A 20,889-nucleotide genomic window follows, 5' to 3' on the forward strand; every position below is an offset into this window, starting at 1 on the left:
CGCTTTGGACTTCATATATTATGTCCTCACTAGTCTTCAAGTAAACGGCTATTTGCAGTTTCCTTATTTATAAATAGCGTAGTCAACACACTGGTGTAAAACATCAGGGCACTTGATTTTTTAGTTTTTAGAAAGAATTTAAGCGAAGCCTTGACACATCCCCATGCACTTCAACTTATACTTTATATTCACCCGACGCTTTATCTTTGCTCACAAAACGCTTCTCTCTGAAGAATATTGCCTTAATGCTGTTTGCGGTTCATCGACAACTCACTCACATTGTTTTAGAAACATCAAGATTATTGGTACGCTTGTATTATTGTTTGACATTTTACTTCATGTAGTCAATTTCTTTGTCTGGCACAGTCCGTGATTTTGGTTTAGAGATTCTACATTCTTTTGAACTAAATGCATGTTTTGCACTGTTTTATTATGTCAATGTTTAAGTAAATACTTAAGCACAGTAATTTTATTATTCGCTTGGCATTTCTCATGGTTTTTCTTCTTTATAGAAGGACAAAAGATGAAAATATTTTTCAGTAATCACCGAAACAAACATAGAACACATTTTAAGCCAACAACATTAGGTGAAAGTTGTTGCAAATAAATTACAGAAAATTTATTTTATTTAATTAAAAAATGACACGTGTTGAATTTCATGGGTTGACATGAGTTTTGTTGAAGAGTGTTCCAGTTACTCATTGTTCATCTGTTACAATACAACCTAACCATTCTTTATTACCTATATCGTTTATTTATAGTTCAACCTAAAACTATTTCTGGGCTCTTAGTTGTTGGAATAAGCTTTCTCCGCGGCACAACTCTCTACGTGATCACAGGTATGGATTTTTTTACTTTAATTACTAATAGAAGCGATATTTAATGAAAAGTTAAACACAGGATGCTGATTGGTCAATAAACATTAGCCTTATACGTTATATCCATTTGTTACACCTAGTAACTTTGAATAAGAATGACCTAAATGCCAGGGAGGGTATAAAAATATATATTTTAACAGTAATTGCAATTATATTTACCTCCTACAAACAATTAGTTCGAATTCTTTTCTAACCATTTACTTCAACCAGATAGTTTGTAATCAAGAACCATTATCTTTATATTCAATCAAAATGAATAAATTTTTGTTTGTCGGGTCACTTTTTTACATTTTTTTGTTGAATTCATGTGGGCAATTGGTTTCTAAGAACAGCAACTGCGCTTTTTTTAAGAATTGTCGGCGTGTTTCTTTTAAAGTCACTTTAAAACTCAATAAGGTCTATCTTTTATCAGTATACATACTTCCAAATTCATAACATATTGCGTTATTCAAACTCAGCTTGCAAAAGCGTCAAATATTTGTTTACGAGCTGTGAAAGTCGTCTACAAATGTACCTGCTACTACATGATGACATCTCGTTTCCTATTGGTCTACAAAAGACGGCGTCACTGTTTATTGGCTCTTGTGCTGAGCATTTTGCTGAATCATTCAGGCGACTAGAATTAAACTTGTTAAATTTCTCATATTCAAAATTGTTATATATTATTGGTAATTTTCGTTCATTGAGCAGTCCAAATAGGTTGTCGACGCATAATCTTATTGGTCACTACAGTGTAATTTGTCAAGATGTGAAATTTTGAATTGGTTAAATGGAGTATTCAAAATGCAATAGTACTAATGTGAATGAGTTATTCGGAGCTTGCGATTTGGATGAATCTGGTTTTATAGATAAAAGTGAATTGGCAGCAGTTTCCGATCTAAATGAGAAAGAAGTGGATGAAATCTTTCGTCAACTTGACTTAGATAACGATGGACGAATTAGCGTTGAAGAATTTAGCAAAAGTTTTCAGAACTTTACTGATGTGGTTGCCGAAATAAAATCCCAAAAGGAAGAAAAACTTGCAGACAGTCAAAAGGGATTACTAGCTTTGAAGAATGAATTAGGAAAAGAAGGATGTATTGTTACAAGGTAAAAAAATGCTTTTTTAAATTTTTAAAATCTTAACGAATGGATAAATTAATTGATAATTTCGAATCATTATGTAAAATGATATCTTTTTCGGTAAGAAATAACTTCAAATACACGGTCTTTACATCTTCATCGATAAACTTGATTATATCGTCAGATATGCCTCAATAGCATCGTGTAATGCTACCGTTTTCATTCTTATAAGAAATAAATTAAATTCATGATGATATCGTAAGGTAGCTAATGTACGATCATGCAGGCTTTAATTGGATATATCACAGCAACTATTTATAAACTGTGTAAAAATTTATATGAAATGTTTACATCATCAATCAACATAAGACTTATATGATATTAAATTTATTCACCAAATTTAATTTGCTGAAATTTGTTTTGAAGTTTTAAAGTTTTCATTTTACAAATATCTGTTTATTTTTAGACAGATGGATAAATATTCATTTAACATGCTAAACTGCTTTTATAAGTATGAAATGCTTGTGATATTGTAGTCTTCGATATATTTAGAATTTATTCACAACTCGCTATAAAATAGTGTGATAAATGTGTGATTTGTGAAATTCATCGAGAGCTTACGAACAACAGCGAAAAGATTACGCTCATGCACTAGGTCATGTGACTGCAGTTAAATTCAAATTAGTTATTAGTTCAACACCTGCGCAAGTTTCTTGGGTTGATATTTTTTTCTGCAGTATATAGTAGATCATGCAATAGGTGATGACATCTGCCTGTATTTACTACATCTCTGTAAAGTAGCTACTATATTTATATTTAATAAAGACATACAATATAACTAAAACTGGTTCGATTTAGATTTCTACTCGTAGGTTTCTTTGGAACCATAAGTGAAATTCGTGTGTCGTTCCATAAATCATATGGTATGATTGACAAAAATTTTCTATAAAGAACAATTAGGCCTGTTTCAAAAGTCGAACTTTACATGAGTCGAATGCATTTTCTTTAGTCTTAAAAAACAGGCCTTAGCTATATTTTTACTGATGAAAGAGTTGAAAATTTAAGTGGCATAAAATCTATCATGTCATTCATAAAACCATCTTACTAATAATATAATTTTAAAACTTTTTTACAAAGCTCTACATTATAGTTTGTGCATGTGCTTTGTATTTTTTAATATTTCCTGTTCGACAATCGTTAATGTGCAAAGCTGACAATCTCGTCAATTCTGAAACTCATTTCACACATGATCGCTTAGCGATGTATCTAAACAATAAATATGATTGACCAAATATGGCCTGGATACTCACAAAATTAAAATTGCTTCAGTTTTTGTAAGAAGCTGCACGTTTCAACGGATAATACAGAGAAAGACATCCATATTTTATGTCAAGTCTTACACAACTTGTAGAAATTTTCCTTTCTTCTACGGTAATGTAAGAGTTAATGTTGGTTGACATCGACCTGGGTTTCAATTATTTAAGCCTTCATAAAGACCTAGCCACGAAACGTATCATACGGAGATTTGCGACCAGATAAACGATTTACAAAACGAGATACCTTTATTAAACGAAATTTTGCTATCTCGATAAAATGGATCAATTCTCTTACAAGAACAAGGCTGACAAAGATAGTAGGAATAATTACGTTGACGATTTTGTGCCAAGTTTAAATAATGTAAGCATGCCAATGGCTACCCACGATAAGCAAGATTCAGATGAAAGTGTTACTGATAAATACAATGGCAGTTTAAGTTCTGTCGACAGATCTTTATATGAATGTCAAGTGAATTATTTAGAGAGTCCAATGCGAGTGATGAGTAGTCCAAGGTTAGTAAAAATCAAACTAACATTTCGTAATACTTTAAACACTTTGTGCCCACGTATTTAATTTCAAACCATTTCAAACACTAGTAGGAAAGTTCACATAGTTTGAAGTTATAGAAATATGGACTAACAAAACAAACATTAGTTGTTAACTTGATGATTAACTATATTGCCATTGAACATAATCAATAGTTTTGTACACAATATATATCGTCAACGATGAATATATTTTATGCAACAGGTATTTTCCCCCACGTACAAAAAATTTCCTTGACAAATGAAATTCACCTTCTATTAAACAAGGAGAGCTAAACTGGATGAAAAGTATCGCCAGGCAAAGTTTTTTAATGGCGCAATGCATACAATGAAAGCTGACCATAGATTCATTAAAATTATGTAAGATAGTGTAACCTGGTATTAATTCAGTTTTTCACCAAAAATTTACATAAGACAAGAGATATCTGTGGTTACTCCTTTGGCGATCTATTAATGACTTATTGATCTACAGCAATTGATATTTGTCATAAAGATTTTCAGTCAGCAGAATCTTCCTAATAACGTAATCTTGGTTAAAGAGTGCATACGGATTAGATTAGCATGCATGTGATGTATTTCATGAGCTTACTATAGTTATTAGTTCATAGCAGAGGTGTCGGTTAAAATGAATACAATAAATAGCAATAACATAGATCTGCCTGTAGAATAATAATAATTTGATGAAGTTTTTGTTTTTAAACTGAAACAGATGCCTCAGTTGCTCATTTCTACAATAAAATAGTTTCACTTAAATCAAGCAATCGAATTTAATGACGAAATTTTTATTACATGTTCTCATAGAGTTTGTCATTCGTTCTTTATTTTGAAAGCATTAATTTTTAGTATCTTCGATTGTTACTGTGTTTTACTGTGTGCTTGTCTACGTTTACATGCAGTATCTTCTTGTGAAACACACACGTAGCATCAAGTATGATGCACGTCTTCCGGAAATTCTTACATTTACGTGTTTCATCTATGGAAGATGTATTTAGTACTTGGAGATCTAAACAATACTTTATATAAACGAATTATTGATAGCACTTGAATAGTTTTTATCACGGTCAATTTAATGTGTAAAGATTTTGCTTCTCTCTTTTATTTCATAATATGCGTAATGATGGCTCTCAATCGTAATGTTTCACGATTTTGATTATCTGCAAAACGCGTGAGGCTGTCGATAAATGGTTATCTTCAGCTTGCTTAGTATGCTATTCATATAAAACTGTAGCAGTTGTAGTCTTTACACTTGTCAAAACAATACATGAAAGACGAAGAGTTTTTATAAATGTTGTGAAAGTGTAGAAAATAGTTGATTTGTAAGGCCAGCGCCAGAGGACTCTATGCATTGGCCTGAATTGAAATTAGTTTCATTTTCGTTTCCTGGATTATAAACAACTACTTTAAATAGCTATGAATGATGAAGCCAACAGTTTTTCAAGCAGAAATCGACATCTTCATCTTTTTTTTTCAGCAAACAATATGTGTCTGAACTTTACCACAATCTTTCGGATGCGAACAAGCCTGATTTACTGGATCTCTTTGAAAAGCATCTAGGAAGCGTTGTTGAGGATATAAAGTCAAGGACTGCTGAAAATCAACGATTGGAAGAAGCTCTTAAACGGTACATGTGCTAAAAATATTAATGTCTGTCATTTGGTTATGTTTATTACCTGTATAAATACAAAGTATTGCCATATGTATTGATTGATAATACTGTGATGACCAAATGTGTCGATAAAAACCTTTTAATTTGTGTTTATTTTACTCTGTAGGGCAACACACCAGCATGCAAAGCAGGTTCATAACTTGGATCGAGAGGTCGAGCAGCAGATGGAGAGATTGGAGGCAAAAGTTCGTCAAGAGGTAAATGAGCACTGAACTCAAGGATTTTTGCAAAAGAAGATCGAAATACAACTTATTTTTGTCATTATGCAGGAAAAGTCATTTTTTGAAAAGAAACTAGCTGATTACAAATTGCTGCTTGAAAGTAAAGAGAAAGAAATTTCAGCCATGAGCAACGCGTTGGAAACTCTGGAAACAAAACTTGATAATGAAACAAAAAAACCAAACTTCGATAAAGATAAATATGAAAATGTTACTGAAGAAAATCGTTTTCTGAAGAGTCAAGTTATTGATTCTCAAACGACGTTAGCTTTACTTCGTAGTGAAATGGCTGAACTAAAAAGTCAGTTTGTTGAACAATCAGATCAGTTACAAAAGGAACAAAACACTGTACAGACATTTGTTGACGAACAGGAACATTTGACCAGACAATTGAAATTGCTTCATGAAGCGAATCAGCGACTTCAAGATATTAACGATGAACTGCGTGCAGCTTTGGAGGAAAGGAGAAATTCATCTGCGTATCAAACACAAAATTCTCTTGAAGTTATGAAACTCTCTGGGCTCTTTTCAGACGTTAATGAGTAAGTGAATTGATGTGCATACAAACATACGAAACTCATACGAAAGCATACGAAACTCATACGAAAGCATACGAAAGCATACAAACATACGAAACCTTCTGAGTGCCTTGCCTGTGTAATACGATCTTTTTTTGGAAGTTAGCTGAAATTGATAGAAATTAGTTTGTATGAAGTTCATGGTAGTATAAGATGTATTTACTATAGTTTTTAATTTGCTTGATTTTTTTTCAATTTTTTCTTCTTAGATTATACAAAAGCTTTGATGCATAATGACTGGAGAAGTTGAATAACTGTTTTATTTTATGATTATACTTTTGTCATAGCAACGAGGAGGATTTACCACTTTTAAACCGCAGAAATACCTTTCCTCGTAAGAGGCGGAATAGATTTTCTCTTGACGCCAATCCTGTGGAGTTTCACAACAACACACTCAACGAAGACTCGCTCTTCACGGAAATAAATCATGCTAGTACGGTGAGTAACGGATTTATGACAGACCACTTATCCTCCAACGAGAATTTTGTCGAATTAGCAAGGAAGAGCGAAGAGTTCGTGCAACAGACAACGAAACACAACTACATCACTGTTGACAAAGAAAAAGCAATCTTGTCACCACCAACAACAACGTTGACAGGAACGAATGCAAGAACATTAGTTATAAAAAGAACTTTGACAACAACGAAAACAAAGGCAACACCAGCAATGACTTATCTATATTTAACATCATGCACACCCAATGTGACAATAACATTAACAACAACAATAAAATCAAAACAAAAAACCATCAGATCAACGATGAAAACAATGAAACTAAACACAAAAGCTGTGATCATTATAACACTGTCAAAACTTCTTTGATTGAAACGAAAGTTAAAAGAAATAGTTACGAAAATACCAATCTTAGTCAACTGGGAAAAATCATGAACATTCTTGCTACCAGAAATTCGCGTAAAAGTTCAAGTTTCATAAAAAACAAAGTAAAGCAAAAGCTTGAAACATTTCAAGCAAAATCCCAGAATACTTACATTGTTCAATGTACTGATGCAGAGGACAGCTGCTCATATTTTGAATCAAAGAAAACCCAAGGACAGCCAAATGCAATTCCATCAAAAATTTTATTTGTACAAACTCTTCTGTCAGCTAAAATGTTTGAAGAGGTAGTTTGGAAGAGTCATGTTGTTTGACATTTGTATTCGTACTTGTAAACTTCGACGTTTTGACATGAGTTTTGACATGATGATTTTTAAACATGTGACCAAGTTTCCCAAGCATTCACACATAGAAATTTAACTTACCAAAACACCATGTTTTCTTCCTTAAAACGTTATATTTACCACACTTTACTTGTTTTCCTGGAAATATTTAATACAATGTATGCATTTTCTTAGCCGGTAAAGTCAGCTTTGATTGATGAAGAAGATGAGAAATCTTACGAAACGCTTACGTCGACATCCCACACAGCTGACGTAAAAAAACAAATTCAAATACTTGAGTAAGATGCTTGTAGATTTTTACTATAAATTTTGTGAGTTATAGACATACAAAAATTTACAAGTAAAGGGCTATACTAAGTACCCTTTCTTTATCTTACTTGAAGTTTTTGTTTTTTAACAAATTCATGAGCATTTGAAATAACTAATTATCAGTAGATAACTTTTGTTGTCTTGTTTACTTCAAGGGATACAAACAAAAGACTTGGTAATAGTAATGATGAGTTAAGAACAGCTTTGAAGGTATTTTATGGACATGTATAAATATATATTTTAAAATTAGATTCGTATAACTCTTAAACGATTTTTTTTTTCATAAATGAATTTTATTTTCTATTTTCTAGATGCTAGCAAGAAGTGCAAGCTTTCGCAAAGTGAGTTTTTTGTATATAGTAAATATTTTTTATAATTCTCCACTGTTGATGATAAGATTATATTTGTGCTTATATATTCCAGCCAAAAAGATCATCATCCTTAACTAGACGTGCTATGAGCTCTCATAGTGATTACAGTTCCTTATCAAGCAACCGTAGCAGTCGAAGTTTTTCTCCAAAAAAGTCAGTATACAATAAAGTCTTATTGTTCTTTATAATTTGACGAGGACTTGCGTTTATTGATTTCCCTGCGATAAACATTGCTTGATTTACGATTGTAGAAAAAGTTCATCAAATTTTGATGTTGGTGAGGCGACAGATGAGTCGACCACATATGACGTTGACGAGGAAGAGCGCATAGGAAATGTAAGTTTATAAATTTGACTTCGTCTTTTTTTGAGAACATGTCTACGTAGCTAAATCCATGCCCATATAGCTAAATTGCTAAATAGATATCCATGTAGCTATATCCATGTCCACGGAGCTAAATCCTTGTCTACATAGCTAAATCCATATCTACGTAGCTAAATCCATGTCTACGTAGTTAAATCCGTATCTACGTAGCCAAATCCATATCTACGTAGCTAAATCCATGTCCACGTAGCTAAATCCATGTCCACGTAAATTCATTATTTAGGAAATATTAATACAAAATGTATGTAGAAGCTTTTATTCTAAAAAGAGTTGAAATAGATATGACAAAATTGATGTTTTTCAGTCAACTCAACATAAATTAAACTTTTAATTTCAAAATGATAAACATATCTAATTTGATAAATGTCTTGAGTTAAAACGTAAAATTCTAACATTTCAACACAAGAATGTCGTCAGAATAATCAAAGAATTGCTTCTACGTTGTTATCAGTCAAAAGATCAACAACATGTCACCAAAAATAATGCTAATAAAAACGAGAACACTGGAAAAGATAATTGTGAAATAACTATGGATGATTCAAACAATTATTTTGCGGAAATGGGTACAGAAATAAGAGGAAGTTCATCAATGTTTAAGGAACATACTTTGACAGGTGAAAACTACTCAGCACGTGACTGCTTGTCAAGTGGAAAAAGTTTACAAACCAATTGTAAAAGCATGGATTTGCTTAACGTTGAAAATATTTCAAATGTGGACATGGAAATGACCGAAAATTTAGAGGAAACAAATGATTTTCATATGAAATCATGCAATTCCTTACAACATAAAAGAAAAAATGATAAAAGGAATGAAGATTTCAATGAAAGTGTAGATTGTTACAATAATTATGACGAAGATTATTCGACTAATATTTATAGTAATAAAAATAACAACGGAGAATCAAGCTACGAAAGTTTAGAGAAATTTAATGGTGAATATGACATAAACCCAGATCACACAAATTTGAAGGAATACATAAATGATGGCAATGAAAAAGCAAATGAAACAGCAGATGTAGAGAAACAAAAGAAACGTATGAATGATGTCTGTAAAAAATTGAACGATTATCAAAGCAACTTGTGTCAAAGCTCTTTGGGTGAATTAAATCTTATGAAAGAAAAAGACAGTAACAGAAATGACCATGTGGATGCCAATGATAAAGATGTTGAAGGAAAAAATGAAGAGAAAAGTTATGAATTCATCGAAATTTCACCAACTTTGTGTCAGGACTCTAGTGAAGTCTTGGAATCATCGTTAGACGATGAAAATGAAATATTTAACGATGAAGGAATAGAAAATAATCATCGAGAAAAAGATACATTCTGGTGTAACAGATCTCCAAAGAACGCATCAAGAGATTTAATGAAAAATAGGGAAACCACAGAAGAAACGAATGAACAATATGTTGATGGGGTAGAAAATACTTTTAGTAGCATTTCTGAAGAAGAAAGTATTTCCTCCAGCGAGGAGGAAACGTCTGATTCAACTGTTGATCAAATAAAGGTAAAATTTGAAACGTTGAACACGTTAAAATAATTAAAATTAAAGCTCAAATTAAAATATAAAGAATGTAAAAAATAAAAAGTTAAATTGGCTTTCTTAAAATGTCTAATTCACATGACCAATTTTGCAAGCAAATGACTGTCAAAAACGTTTTTGTTTCTTCGTGATTTGAAATATTTGAAGCTGGTTTTATATGGTTAAAATATTAGTTTGCATTTTTATTTTTACTCTTCGTGCAAGCTCTCCAGCATAAGACCTAAAAACGGATGAGTTTTGTCAAGTGCTATACTTGGTTGTTTTGACTCTTTCAGGATAGCAGTGCTACAATGAACTCAGAGACAATTGCTGAACTCAACACTCAGGTATATTTCTCTCTTTCTCTCTTCTTTGCTTTCATTTAACCATTTCTCTAGTTCTCAACTAAACCAACAGCAAATTGACTATCGCTAAAACACTAAGACCTAGACGTTAATACATAAACTAAGGATAGAAATTCTCAATATATGTAAATGTTGTCAAAAATTACAGAATTATCTTGGTTTTGTACTTCACTAAATTTCAACAAGATTTCTTTGTTCATTTTTATAATGTAAAAGATCAGAGATGAAATGATAGAACATAAAAAACAGATGATAAAATCAAACAGCCAATCAAGAAGCGACTTGGATGACGATGATGATGGTGAAGAAATGAATTCTACTGAATTAGCAGAACTGGTCGCTATGGCATCTGACTTGACTGACATAACAGACTCTGATGATGAAGAAGAGGTAAACGATGGAATGAATAAAACAAGTCAGACGTCCTCAATGACCGCTAGTTTAACCGTGAGTTTTGATATTAAATAGGAGATCTATCTCTCAATCTACTAATTTAATGTGATTAAGTATAGTTAAACACAAAATTGTTATTCGTTTTCATGTGGTGTACTTACTATGCTCAGTGGAGAAAATTATTTTAGCAAATAAAAACAAATAGCGTCAAGGTTTTCTACATTATATATAATTAAAGTAAATAATATTTTCTTTTCAAGGCAAGTTATTGTACCCCTGAAAGAATGTATAAACTAGTGTTGGCTGGTGATGCTGCAGTGGGAAAATCAAGTTTTATTCTTCGACTTTGTAAAAATAAATTTCATTCTAGTTTGAATGCAACTTTAGGTAAGATTTGAGCGTTTACGTTTCATCTTTCGTAAAGTTAATGTAGCCGGTTGATTAACAATTCACTTTTGTCAAATAGGAGTTGACTTCCAAGTGAAAAATGTGAAAGTAGATTCCAAGACCATCGCTCTTCAACTATGGGACACAGCCGGTCAAGAAAGGTTAGTCTGTTATTCTATTTCCTGTTGAATGTTAGTTCTAAGGTATTACAAATTCATTACAATTTTTTTAAGATTTCGCAGCATTGCAAAATCCTACTTTCGTAAAGTCGACGGTGTCCTTTTACTTTATGACGTTACATGTGAATCTTCTTTTGTTCATATTCGAGATTGGATCGCAACAATTGAGGTGAGTCGATTTTTCAAATAATAAGAAATAATAAGAAAAATATCTCTAAACTCAAAGTATGATTTTTAACAACTGAGATTTCAATGATGGTTTGTGATATTACATTTTAAGGAATGTTCACATAAGAAAGTTCCCATCATGATTTGTGCAAATAAATGTGATCTGCGAGAGGAATATATAAAAGAAGGAAGAAAAGTTGTCACTAAAGAAAGTGGTTTACGTCTTGCTAAAGTAAGTACTATATATATATAGAAATATGAGCAATATGTTCTTGCGCATGAGCAGTGGAGGAAACAAAAATTGAGGAGTTTTTATGTATAATTTTCACTAACTTTGAGATATTCAATTTTTTAGTATTATGACGCGCTATTTATTGAAATTAGTGCCAAAGATGGCCATCACATCGAAAAAGCTTGCAAAGATCTTTCTCGGTAGGAATGCCGTATTTTTACAATCGTTTTATGCAAAATTTGCGATAAAGTTGATTTCTATGTTATCTTTTCTTTGAACTTACAAATTTATAGATTCCTTTTGATTTAGTTATTCAAACAACTTTGCTAAAATCACCAATTTTCTTAAACGAAAGAAATCCTATAATCCTATTTTCATTTCTTCCATTGAAGAGTATTATCTCAACTGCTTTTGTTACGAAATTTCTTTTAAAACAGAATTCTTACGTCTTTGGAAAATGAAGAGATTGAACAAAGTGGACTGAAACTCGAGAGAAAAGAGAAAGATAAGAAAAAGCTGCCATGTTGTACATCGTAATTTTTACTGTTTAACTAAGACATGTGAAAAAGGCGAATTTATAGGAACACAGGCTTACACATCTGCTTCTATGTTGTAGATATTTTAATGTGTTGTAGATATTTTTGTTTTCATAACAAAATTTTATTGATTTTCTTCAATCTTTATAAGAAAAAGATGTTCATATCACTGTTTTTGCATCTTCATTTACGTAGAGCGGAGAAAGAAAGTTGCTATTTCGTTTCCTCTTTCAGCTCACATAAGAAAACCATAATCTTTTACTTAATTACAAAATAGCAGTGATTCTTTTTGTAAATTTTCTCAAACTCGTAGTCATACCAACTTAATTGCCAATGAATATTAAATGACGTATATTGCGGTAATCGAACCAGAATCCTCTGGCTAAAAAACAGCTGGCTCAATAGCTGTTGTACGTTGTCTAACTAAAACTCTATAATGTAAAGTGTGGTAGAAGATTTTTATTTCATTTCAGCTTTCAAGGATTTCTTCCTTACACCCCTTGCTTTAAGACTTTTCAGAAAGCATTAAATAAGTCTGCGTTAACTTTTTTCTGCAATAAGAATGGATTTTCAAAATAGAGCGGGTGGCAAAACTGGCAGTGGCGGAGTTGCATCGTTTTCTGAGAGTAACAGAGATCGACGTGAAAGATTAAGACAATTGGCTTTGGAGACGATTGATTTGAATAAGGTAAAAAAAAAATATGAAAAGATTCAGTAATATTGAAATCTTTATGTTTTAAAATGGATTAGATCATTACCTTCTCATATTGAATTATAGGATCCTTATTTCATGAAAAATCATCTTGGTTCCTATGAATGCAAACTTTGTTTAACTTTACACAACAATGAGGTTTGCATATTTTGATAGTTTTGTCTACAAATAATTTTTGCTCTTACTGATAAGTGATAACATGACTTCTATGGTTAAAGGGAAGTTATTTGGCTCATACCCAAGGCAAAAAACATCAACAAAACTTGTAAGTTTTAAGCAGATAAAGCATTACTATATTTATTAGAGATGTTTATAGTGATAATATTTTCAATTTTAGAGCAAGAAGAGCTGCAAAAGAAGCGAAGGAAGCTCCTGCACAACCTGCACCTGTAAGATTGAGTTATATCTCATATCTTTACTGATGTCTTGAAATATAGTTAAAATGCTCATTGAATGTTTATGGTTGACATTGAAGAATCATTTAGAGATATTGTGGAATTATGTGTTAGTTAGATTTTAAAAGCTTTCTGTTTGTTTCTGGTTCTTGTTGTAAAATTTTTAAATACATGTATGTTATGTAATAGCTTTGTAGCTGATGTGAGAGTTTTTGAAAAAGTTTACTTTAAAATTTGAAAAAAGGCTTAAATGTTTTCTGTAGGAAAAGCCAAGAGTCTCTGTTAAGAAATTTGTCAAAATTGGAAGACCTGGTTACAAAGGTACGTATATTGATAAATAGAATGTTTTCTTGAATTCAATTTCCATTTACTAAACATCAGAATAAGTTTTATTATTAATCAAATACTTAAACTATTGACAATGCTAGCCCTGCTATATAGTACTACAGGTATATACCGTCATGTATGTGTCAAAAACAACAATTTTTTCTAAAGTGACCAAGCAAAGAGAGCCATCATCTGGACAACACAGTTTGCTTTTTCAGGTTTGTGGAAAATTTTTATTGTATTTGTTAATAAGATCAATGTTAAACATGTTGAATAAATTCTTAATTTATTAGTAAAAATGTCAAACATGTCTTGAAGAAGCAAATCGTATCTTTATTTTAAGTTTTATCTTTGATTTACCAATTTGAAACATTTTTGGAAGTACAGTTTGAAATTACTATCTACATTATGTGCACTTTTAAAAGTTATGTTTATTTTCAGATTGATTACCCAGAAATTGCAGATGGTTTAACGCCTAGGCATCGTTTCATGTCAGCTTATGAACAAAGAATAGAACCTCCAGATCGTTCTTGGCAATATTTACTGTTTGCTGCTGAACCTTATGAAACTGTTGCCTTCAAGGTATTGATCATATTTACTATATATTATGACTTAAGTTAAAAGTATAAGTCAGACTCTTACAACATGATGGTTTTGTCTTATTAAGTAAAAAATATGCTTTTGTGCCTTCAGATACCTAGTCGTGAAATTGACAAGAATGAGGAAAAATTTTGGACACACTGGAATGCCAATACTAAACAGGTGTGGTGAATTTCTTTTTCTTTTAAAAATAATTCTACGCATTTACTTATTTCTTATTTACAATTTGCATTTGTACATGTTGTATTCAGTTTTTAAGTTTAGAACACTTTCCTTGACCCGGATCCTTCTTAAGACGAGACATTTTACTCCATACAAAAGTTTCATCTTTGAATAAATCTTGTCTTGTCTCACCAAGTCTCCCTTCTCATCAAGCGTTCAGTTGTATATATTCCTAGGAATAATGGCATTTTTCAATATCATTTATGCTTGCCAATTTTCTAGTTCTTCTTTCAAATGCATTTCAAAATAACAGCAAATCAGCAACAGATCATGCAACAAATGAAGCAACAATCACGAAATCAGCGACGTTTGGATCCTCCTCCTCCTGGAGTTTCAAACAATGCCCCTGGTCAATCTGGAGCACCACCTCCTCCTGGATTTAATCTCCCATCAGGTCCCCCCCCTCTTGGACAAGGATCAAACTCTGGCCCACCTAGTCTGATACCGCCTCCACCGAGGAATGTGCCCTCAGAAAATCCTCTCAATCCTTTTGTTGCGCGATAAATAATTACGGACAAACTTTACTTTTAACTTTCATATACTGGTGTTTGATTAAAGTTTTCCTTTCTTTAACAGGTCTGCATCAAAAATAAAGTTATTTCCTCATTGATATAGCTTGTACTTCCAGCTAGATAACAAATATATTGCAATATTGACAATTATTACTGAACATCTTATCAGGAACACTGGAACATTGAGGGATGCAAAAATTAACTTATGCTTATTTTGCCTGATTACTTTCTTGTGAAATCATTTGTTTTTTCCAAGCTGTGACAGCTAATATATGAATATCCCTACACATCCCCCAGTTATCGATTCCCGGTGTTCTTGCAAGTTATTTTGCCCAGTACATTGTAGTGGATGATTGTCAACATTGGTGGTAGTGTAAGTTTAAGTAATAAGATTGTATTAAGGCCTTTTTTATTCACTACTTGCTAAGCTATTTGATATCAACGTTACACGAGTGAATGCCCTATACGCGCCAGGTCTATAGGTCTATTTGTGCGGTGTATGCCCAACATTTCATAGCCAATCATATTTGCTCATATTCATTACTTCACTTATCTTTTGCCCATCTTGCCTTATCTTGTTTATTTACTTGCCTGCAAAACGGGCAGAGAAACCTTTATTTCTCTTTGCCCGACATTCTGGTTGACATTACCCTATTGCCTGAGTTCAGCCAACGGTTGGTCGGCCATTCTTGTCGAGAAATTTGTCACACCCTAGAATTAATGGCGAAGTTTTCTTGATTTTCGACGTTTTTCTTTAGTGTTTAACAATTTTGAAATACGGATCGTAAACGGGAATATTTCAAGATTATATCTGATCATTTTGGTGGCAATTGGTTATTAATAAGCTGTGTGTTAAGCTCGTTGAAGTTCAATAATATTTAGCAGGAGTTGATCGGTATGTGCTTGAATTAAGCTATTTGATATTGTAAAATCTTATTTAAATGACCCGTAACAAACCCGGAAAGGAAAGTAGAATGGTTGAAATACTCTTTCCTACCTGTTTAGCTAAGGTATATAGGTTTTATGTTTTAGTATTTGTTAGAAATGACGCCGAAATCTACCAGTATTTTGGAAATATCGAATTATAATTCATCTCTTTCACACCATGACATATAAAAAGATATTATACCCGTCAAAGGTTTTTGTTATTTATGTGTATTTGCATTTGTTTGTAGCATTAAATAAATGATATTTTTTGTGATCAACGCACATTTGATTTTTATACAAATATACGTTGAAAACATGAAAAATGTAAACGAATATGATGTTCATCAAACATACTTTATTGTTGGAATATTCCAGATAGTGCAATGGCTCGTTTGGTTTTCAGATATTCTTTAACTGTGTTTATGTTTAACTGTATATTCATGGAATCATTTGTTTATAAAGTGTTGAGTTTTAAAGGCAGTATGATAACTGAGTGATGTTGATTTGTATTGATGTTATTTTATTTTTGTAAAAATTTGGATTATATAATTTTTGAGCATTTGAAATACATCATTCTTTCAATGATGCTTGTTTTAACAATCATTTCGGATTGCTCATTGAAGTTGTCAAAATATGAATTAATATCTTTTTTCTGCATGCAAGAATTATATTTTCAAAAAAATTTTAAGAATGATTGAAAGACCAGGAAGTTAATTTATCAAGCAGGAATAAACAAATAAAATACTAATTGTAGCTTTTTTACAATCTTCAAGTGGCAGAGTGAAATGTTCAAGGCTATGCTATTGATTGTGTGTAGAGTGGGATTTATTAAATATGTTATTTTCAAGGTGTATTTTATTTGTAAATGATGTTTTAAATTTTAAAGTTATATTGTCCAAACTTGATTAATAAATTGCTTGAAACTATGCTTTTGGTTAATTGGTCATATTTTTTCACTTTCTGTTTTCACTGGCATTTAGCAATTTTCTCATTTTTCAACAGGCAAGCAAATAGAGTTATCGTAGTTCAATCATGGGCAAGTTACTGTCCAAGATCTTTGGTAACAAAGAAATGAGGATTCTTATGTTAGGATTGGATGCCGCAGGAAAAACCAGTATCCTTACTGCATCATATTGTTAACATTAATTTGTTATTGTTTCAATTTATGTGTATGTTTGTGCACGAACCTAATTTTCTTTGTGAATCTAGTTTGCCATAGTATAAATGTGCGATAGTATCGTGACAATTCATGAAATTGAAACATTGTTGCATATTAAATTGTCTCCACAATAATATGTTCCTATTTGAATAGATTTCTTAACATTACACTTCAGCTATTTTGTATAAATTAAAACTTGGTCAGTCAGTGACAACAATTCCAACTGTAGGTTTTAATGTGGAGACAGTGACTTATAAGAATGTGAAATTTAATGTTTGGGTTAGTATCTGATTTCTCTTTACAGGACTCAAACTAAATATTAGTAAAGTGAAGTAAAATAGAAAGCAAATTTTTTCATGGTATTAAAATACAGAAAGCATATTATATCACATGATATTGATTTCAAATGAAAAGAATAATTAGTTAACAGTTCACAATTTAGATTATTCATGTTTTTATTGTTATTTTGCAAATAAGTGACTTGCTTTTGTATACTTTAATTTGATATCAACTTTCATCTTCAGGATGTTGGTGGGCAAGATAAAATTCGTCCCTTATGGCGGCATTACTATACTGGTACACAGGGTTTGATATTTGTTGTTGATTGTGCAGACAGGGATAGAATTGAAGAAGCTCGACAGGAACTTCACAGGATTATTAATGATAGAGAAATGAGGGATGCAATCATATTAATATTTGCTAACAAACAAGATTTACCAGATGGTAAGTTAAAGTTCGTAGTTATTAATATGAACTTTGTAGGAAAAATTGAAAAAGGAAAGAAACATAACATGCGAGAATATATATAGCCATATGCTGATTTCAAGTGGCTATCACCATCTGTTTTAAGTTTTTTCTTATTATTTTACTATCCTTAAACTGACTTAAGTACATATTAACCTGCCTGATGAAAGCCTGTAGCTCACTGACAAAATACTATGTACTAAAGACAGATGATAGTAACAGTAAGGCTTGTTAAAAATATGTTCTCTCTAACCTGTACCATCTGATGATGCTTTTAAAGTGTGTCTGAGAAAACAGCTTTGTTGAATAAAATAATGTATTTCCTAAAAAATTATTGATAGCAATGAAACCACATGAAATTCAAGAAAAACTTGGCCTTACTCGAATGAGAGAACGAAATTGGTATGTTCAGCCATCTTGTGCAACTACTGGAGATGGTCTTTATGAAGGGTTAACTTGGCTCACATCTAATCACAAATCGTGAGTAATCAACTCAGCCTTTGCAGAAACTGAGATAAAGTATTCTAGACAATAAATGTGTATGATAGAACGAAAAAGATATTTTGTAAAGTGCAATTAATGTGCACTATGTGCTCAAAGTTTGCTGCTACATTGGTTGAGCCAATGTGTACAAGAAAGCATTTTTCATATGCTTTTGGACATGTAGTATGTTGTCTTCTTTAGAAGTCAATGGAACATTATATGACTAGGTATTATTTTTTGATCAATTTGCACTGATAATCACAATTATTTCAATTGTGCATTACCACTCGCTCTGTTTAATGGTTTGTCATGCTGGAAAAAAACTGACTTTTCTGTACAGATATCAAAGAATGCAATTCTTTATTTATCTTGTATTTCTCTTTCCTTGTAACCAACAAAACCTTAAGAATTTTAAGTGCTACTCTACAATTGGGATTATTCTGCATGAATTTTACTCAACATGCAATGATTGGTATTACCTACACAACTTGTAAATTAATGAACGCATTAATAGGAGAAATAAATTGATGGCAAAATTGTATTGTTTTAATGAGAATTCTGTTGCAAACTATTATTGCAAGGCATTCACGCTCTATCTTTATTGCATTCACTTTACATAAATAAGAAAAACCCCAACATATTTAGAGCAATATTCAAAGGCACTAAATTTCATTTTGCTGAAGTTTCAATGCTTGAAAAGTTGGAGAAATGGCTGCCTTTTTTATCACCATTTGTTATGACTAATCATGACAGTTAATTACAAAATGTGTGAAACATCATTTGTAGCTATGAATTATTTTTAAATACTGGATCATGAAACAATTGTTTCCAACAACTATGCCAGCGTTTCTTCTGGAATTCTTTCACATTTTCTTGAAACTTTTCAAGCAGTCCATGAGCAGTGGGAAATCCATTTAACAGTTCTTGTAATTGCTTTGTTAGTTGTTCTGCATTGTCAAAAACAAGACCATTTTCACCATGTTTAACAAGCTCGTTAAGACTGGAAAATTGAAAAATTATAAATATAAGTATTGCACACCAATGGTTTGAATGGTTGCAACTAAACATAAGTCATTTTAATAGCCCTTACTTACCATGAGAAGCCAACAGCACAAACTGGCACGCCACATCCAAACATATCAACAACTTTCATTGGTAAATCAAGACCAGAAGAAGATGTATGAAGACATATACCGAGATCAGCACACCCTACTAAGATGGGATAATCCTCTGCTTCCAACCATGGTGTACAAATTTCTACATAATCAAATGTAGTTTGCATAATAATGCATTTGTAATGATCTTTCATGGGACCCTTTCCTGTAATTGCACACACAAGTTTAGGGAGATTTGATGATTGCTGCTCTTTAGCAATCAAATCATACTGTTTTAGTGCATCTAGAAGGAGGCCAAAGTCTTCATCTTCTGTCCAACTGGTGCTACTTATCAATAAAGCTGGACGGTTTGGCAATAACATCACTTTGTTGTCTTCTTGTGTGGTGAATCTTGTGCTTGAAATAAGCTGTTGTTAGGATGAAAAACATTTGAGCAAGTTGGATATCCATTCTTATGCAAGATAATTTATGAAATTCAAAATTCCCATTGAGTTTCAATTTCGTCAATGTTCCACCTACCTTTCCTTCAACTGATTTAAAACATTCATAACTCTTTGATAGTTTTGTAAACATTTGATGCCTTTCAGACAAGCTAATACTTCGAAACCTCTGTGGGGGTCGATCATATAATGTAGTTGCGCATATGCCCCATCTTTTTTGGAGGTCATTCCTCATTGCTTCTGTAACACAAATGTTTTGTGATGCAAATTGTCCAACAAAATGTTCGTAAAGCTGTGAAAATCTCACCAATGGATGTCCACTACCAGCTGTCAATGCTAAAATGCTGTAGCCATAGTTGTGCCAGTCTATAATCAATTTTGATTGACGAAAAGACAGATTAACCATGCAACAAAAAGGGTTGGTATAGCTGGTGGATTTTGAACAAGAACATGAGAATGCTTCCCAGTTTTTGCTAAAACTGTAATAAAGAGATAAATGGACAGAAATAAAGTTTTGAAAATGTAGTAAAATATGCGAGGAAGCCAATCAGGTTTAAGTGGTGGTTCATTAAGAGGCCAGACTTTAACATGCGTTTCATCAAGTAGTTCTTTTATTAATGGAGTAATGTAGAATCCAATAATGTCAACTTTATATCTTTCCTTTATAAACGATGAAGCGTGATACTGCATTCTTGGACTACGGCCTATATCACCCAGCACAATGATCAAAATTCTTTTCTCCCCATTTTTTCTTATGTTATTGAAGATAATTAATGATAGCATTGATATGAAAACTAATCCCACAATTGCGAACAACATATTTTTTGCGTCCTAAGAATATTTTTCTTTTCCAATGAATAATAAAATTGTTGCAATTTATTTATTTACTCTATTTGATACCATTTCTTATAACATGTTGCTATTGTGTACCATTCAATCATACCATTTACGACAAAATTATTGCGAAT

The 20,889-nt window shown here is 32.0% G+C and overlaps 4 protein-coding genes across 8 annotated transcripts; 3 read left to right on the forward strand and 1 right to left on the reverse strand.

Annotated features, from left to right (window-relative positions):
* The first annotated feature begins 508 nt into the window (after positions 1 to 508).
* On the forward strand, positions 509 to 12,451 carry LOC124453253 (ras and EF-hand domain-containing protein homolog). 5 transcript variants are annotated; one of them, XM_047004027.1, is made up of 21 exons: positions 509 to 587; positions 762 to 839; positions 1,727 to 1,967; positions 5,274 to 5,423; positions 5,575 to 5,665; positions 5,738 to 6,228; positions 6,552 to 6,702; positions 7,617 to 7,720; positions 7,907 to 7,961; positions 8,063 to 8,092; positions 8,175 to 8,275; positions 8,374 to 8,458; positions 8,913 to 10,010; positions 10,322 to 10,372; positions 10,607 to 10,837; positions 11,044 to 11,170; positions 11,250 to 11,331; positions 11,404 to 11,518; positions 11,630 to 11,749; positions 11,873 to 11,949; positions 12,187 to 12,451. In XM_047004027.1, exons 1-21 carry the CDS (start codon positions 524 to 526, stop codon positions 12,284 to 12,286), a joined length of 3,642 nt encoding a protein of 1,213 aa, XP_046859983.1. In that variant the 5' UTR covers positions 509 to 523; the 3' UTR covers positions 12,287 to 12,451. The 5 variants fall into 5 exon arrangements, with proteins under 5 accessions (XP_046859983.1, XP_046859984.1, XP_046859987.1 ...); XM_047004028.1 differs by having other exon boundaries at positions 10,607 to 10,780; XM_047004031.1 differs by lacking the exon at positions 8,913 to 10,010.
* Positions 12,452 to 12,548: 97 nt separating this feature from the next.
* On the forward strand, positions 12,549 to 15,151 carry LOC124453256 (splicing factor 3A subunit 2-like). The gene is made up of 9 exons (XM_047004035.1): positions 12,549 to 12,973; positions 13,064 to 13,135; positions 13,216 to 13,262; positions 13,335 to 13,386; positions 13,656 to 13,713; positions 13,888 to 13,937; positions 14,161 to 14,301; positions 14,413 to 14,481; positions 14,764 to 15,151. The coding sequence occupies exons 1-9, from the start codon at positions 12,848 to 12,850 to the stop codon at positions 15,043 to 15,045; spliced, it is 897 nt and encodes a 298-aa protein (XP_046859991.1). The 5' UTR covers positions 12,549 to 12,847; the 3' UTR covers positions 15,046 to 15,151.
* A 535-nt stretch (positions 15,152 to 15,686) lies between these two features.
* On the forward strand, positions 15,687 to 18,922 carry LOC124453259 (ADP-ribosylation factor 6). Its single transcript, XM_047004038.1, has 5 exons — positions 15,687 to 15,948; positions 16,983 to 17,094; positions 17,315 to 17,418; positions 17,664 to 17,862; positions 18,225 to 18,922. The coding sequence occupies exons 2-5, from the start codon at positions 17,013 to 17,015 to the stop codon at positions 18,365 to 18,367; spliced, it is 528 nt and encodes a 175-aa protein (XP_046859994.1). The 5' UTR covers positions 15,687 to 15,948; positions 16,983 to 17,012; the 3' UTR covers positions 18,368 to 18,922.
* On the reverse strand, positions 18,891 to 20,865 carry LOC124453255 (chitobiosyldiphosphodolichol beta-mannosyltransferase-like). The gene is made up of 3 exons (XM_047004033.1): positions 20,001 to 20,865; positions 19,461 to 19,888; positions 18,891 to 19,366 (listed from the first exon to the last, which is right to left on the reverse strand). Exons 1-3 carry the CDS (start codon positions 20,325 to 20,327, stop codon positions 19,153 to 19,155), a joined length of 969 nt encoding a protein of 322 aa, XP_046859989.1. The 5' UTR covers positions 20,328 to 20,865; the 3' UTR covers positions 18,891 to 19,152.
* Between the last annotated feature and the right edge of the window lie 24 nt (positions 20,866 to 20,889).

The sequence above is a fragment of the Xenia sp. Carnegie-2017 genome, unplaced genomic scaffold (genome assembly GCF_021976095.1).
Source record: "Xenia sp. Carnegie-2017 unplaced genomic scaffold, XeniaSp_v1 HiC_scaffold_25, whole genome shotgun sequence".
Taxonomy (NCBI): domain Eukaryota; kingdom Metazoa; phylum Cnidaria; class Anthozoa; order Malacalcyonacea; family Xeniidae; genus Xenia; species Xenia sp. Carnegie-2017.

Excerpts from the sequence above, each read along its gene's own strand:
- LOC124453253 (XM_047004027.1), top strand. The coding sequence starts at position 524 with ATGAAAATATTTTTCAGTAATCACCGAAACAAACATAGAACACATTTT. Across the intron at positions 840-1,726 it reads AACTCTCTACGTGATCACAG|ATAAAAGTGAATTGGCAGCA; the intron begins GTATGGATTTTT and ends CTGGTTTTATAG. Across the intron at positions 10,373-10,606 it reads TTGCTGAACTCAACACTCAG|ATCAGAGATGAAATGATAGA; the intron begins GTATATTTCTCT and ends ATAATGTAAAAG.
- LOC124453256 (XM_047004035.1), top strand. The coding sequence starts at position 12,848 with ATGGATTTTCAAAATAGAGCGGGTGGCAAAACTGGCAGTGGCGGAGTT. Across the intron at positions 14,302-14,412 it reads ATGAAACTGTTGCCTTCAAG|ATACCTAGTCGTGAAATTGA; the intron begins GTATTGATCATA and ends TTGTGCCTTCAG. Across the intron at positions 14,482-14,763 it reads GGAATGCCAATACTAAACAG|TTCTTCTTTCAAATGCATTT; the intron begins GTGTGGTGAATT and ends CCAATTTTCTAG.
- LOC124453259 (XM_047004038.1), top strand. The coding sequence starts at position 17,013 with ATGGGCAAGTTACTGTCCAAGATCTTTGGTAACAAAGAAATGAGGATT. Across the intron at positions 17,095-17,314 it reads GGATGCCGCAGGAAAAACCA|CTATTTTGTATAAATTAAAA; the intron begins GTATCCTTACTG and ends ATTACACTTCAG. Across the intron at positions 17,863-18,224 it reads CAAACAAGATTTACCAGATG|CAATGAAACCACATGAAATT; the intron begins GTAAGTTAAAGT and ends AATTATTGATAG.
- LOC124453255 (XM_047004033.1), bottom strand. The coding sequence starts at position 20,327 with ATGGTTAATCTGTCTTTTCGTCAATCAAAATTGATTATAGACTGGCAC. Across the intron at positions 19,889-20,000 it reads TTAAATCAGTTGAAGGAAAG|CTTATTTCAAGCACAAGATT; the intron begins GTAGGTGGAACA and ends TCCTAACAACAG. Across the intron at positions 19,367-19,460 it reads TGTGCTGTTGGCTTCTCATG|TCTTAACGAGCTTGTTAAAC; the intron begins GTAAGTAAGGGC and ends TCAATTTTCCAG.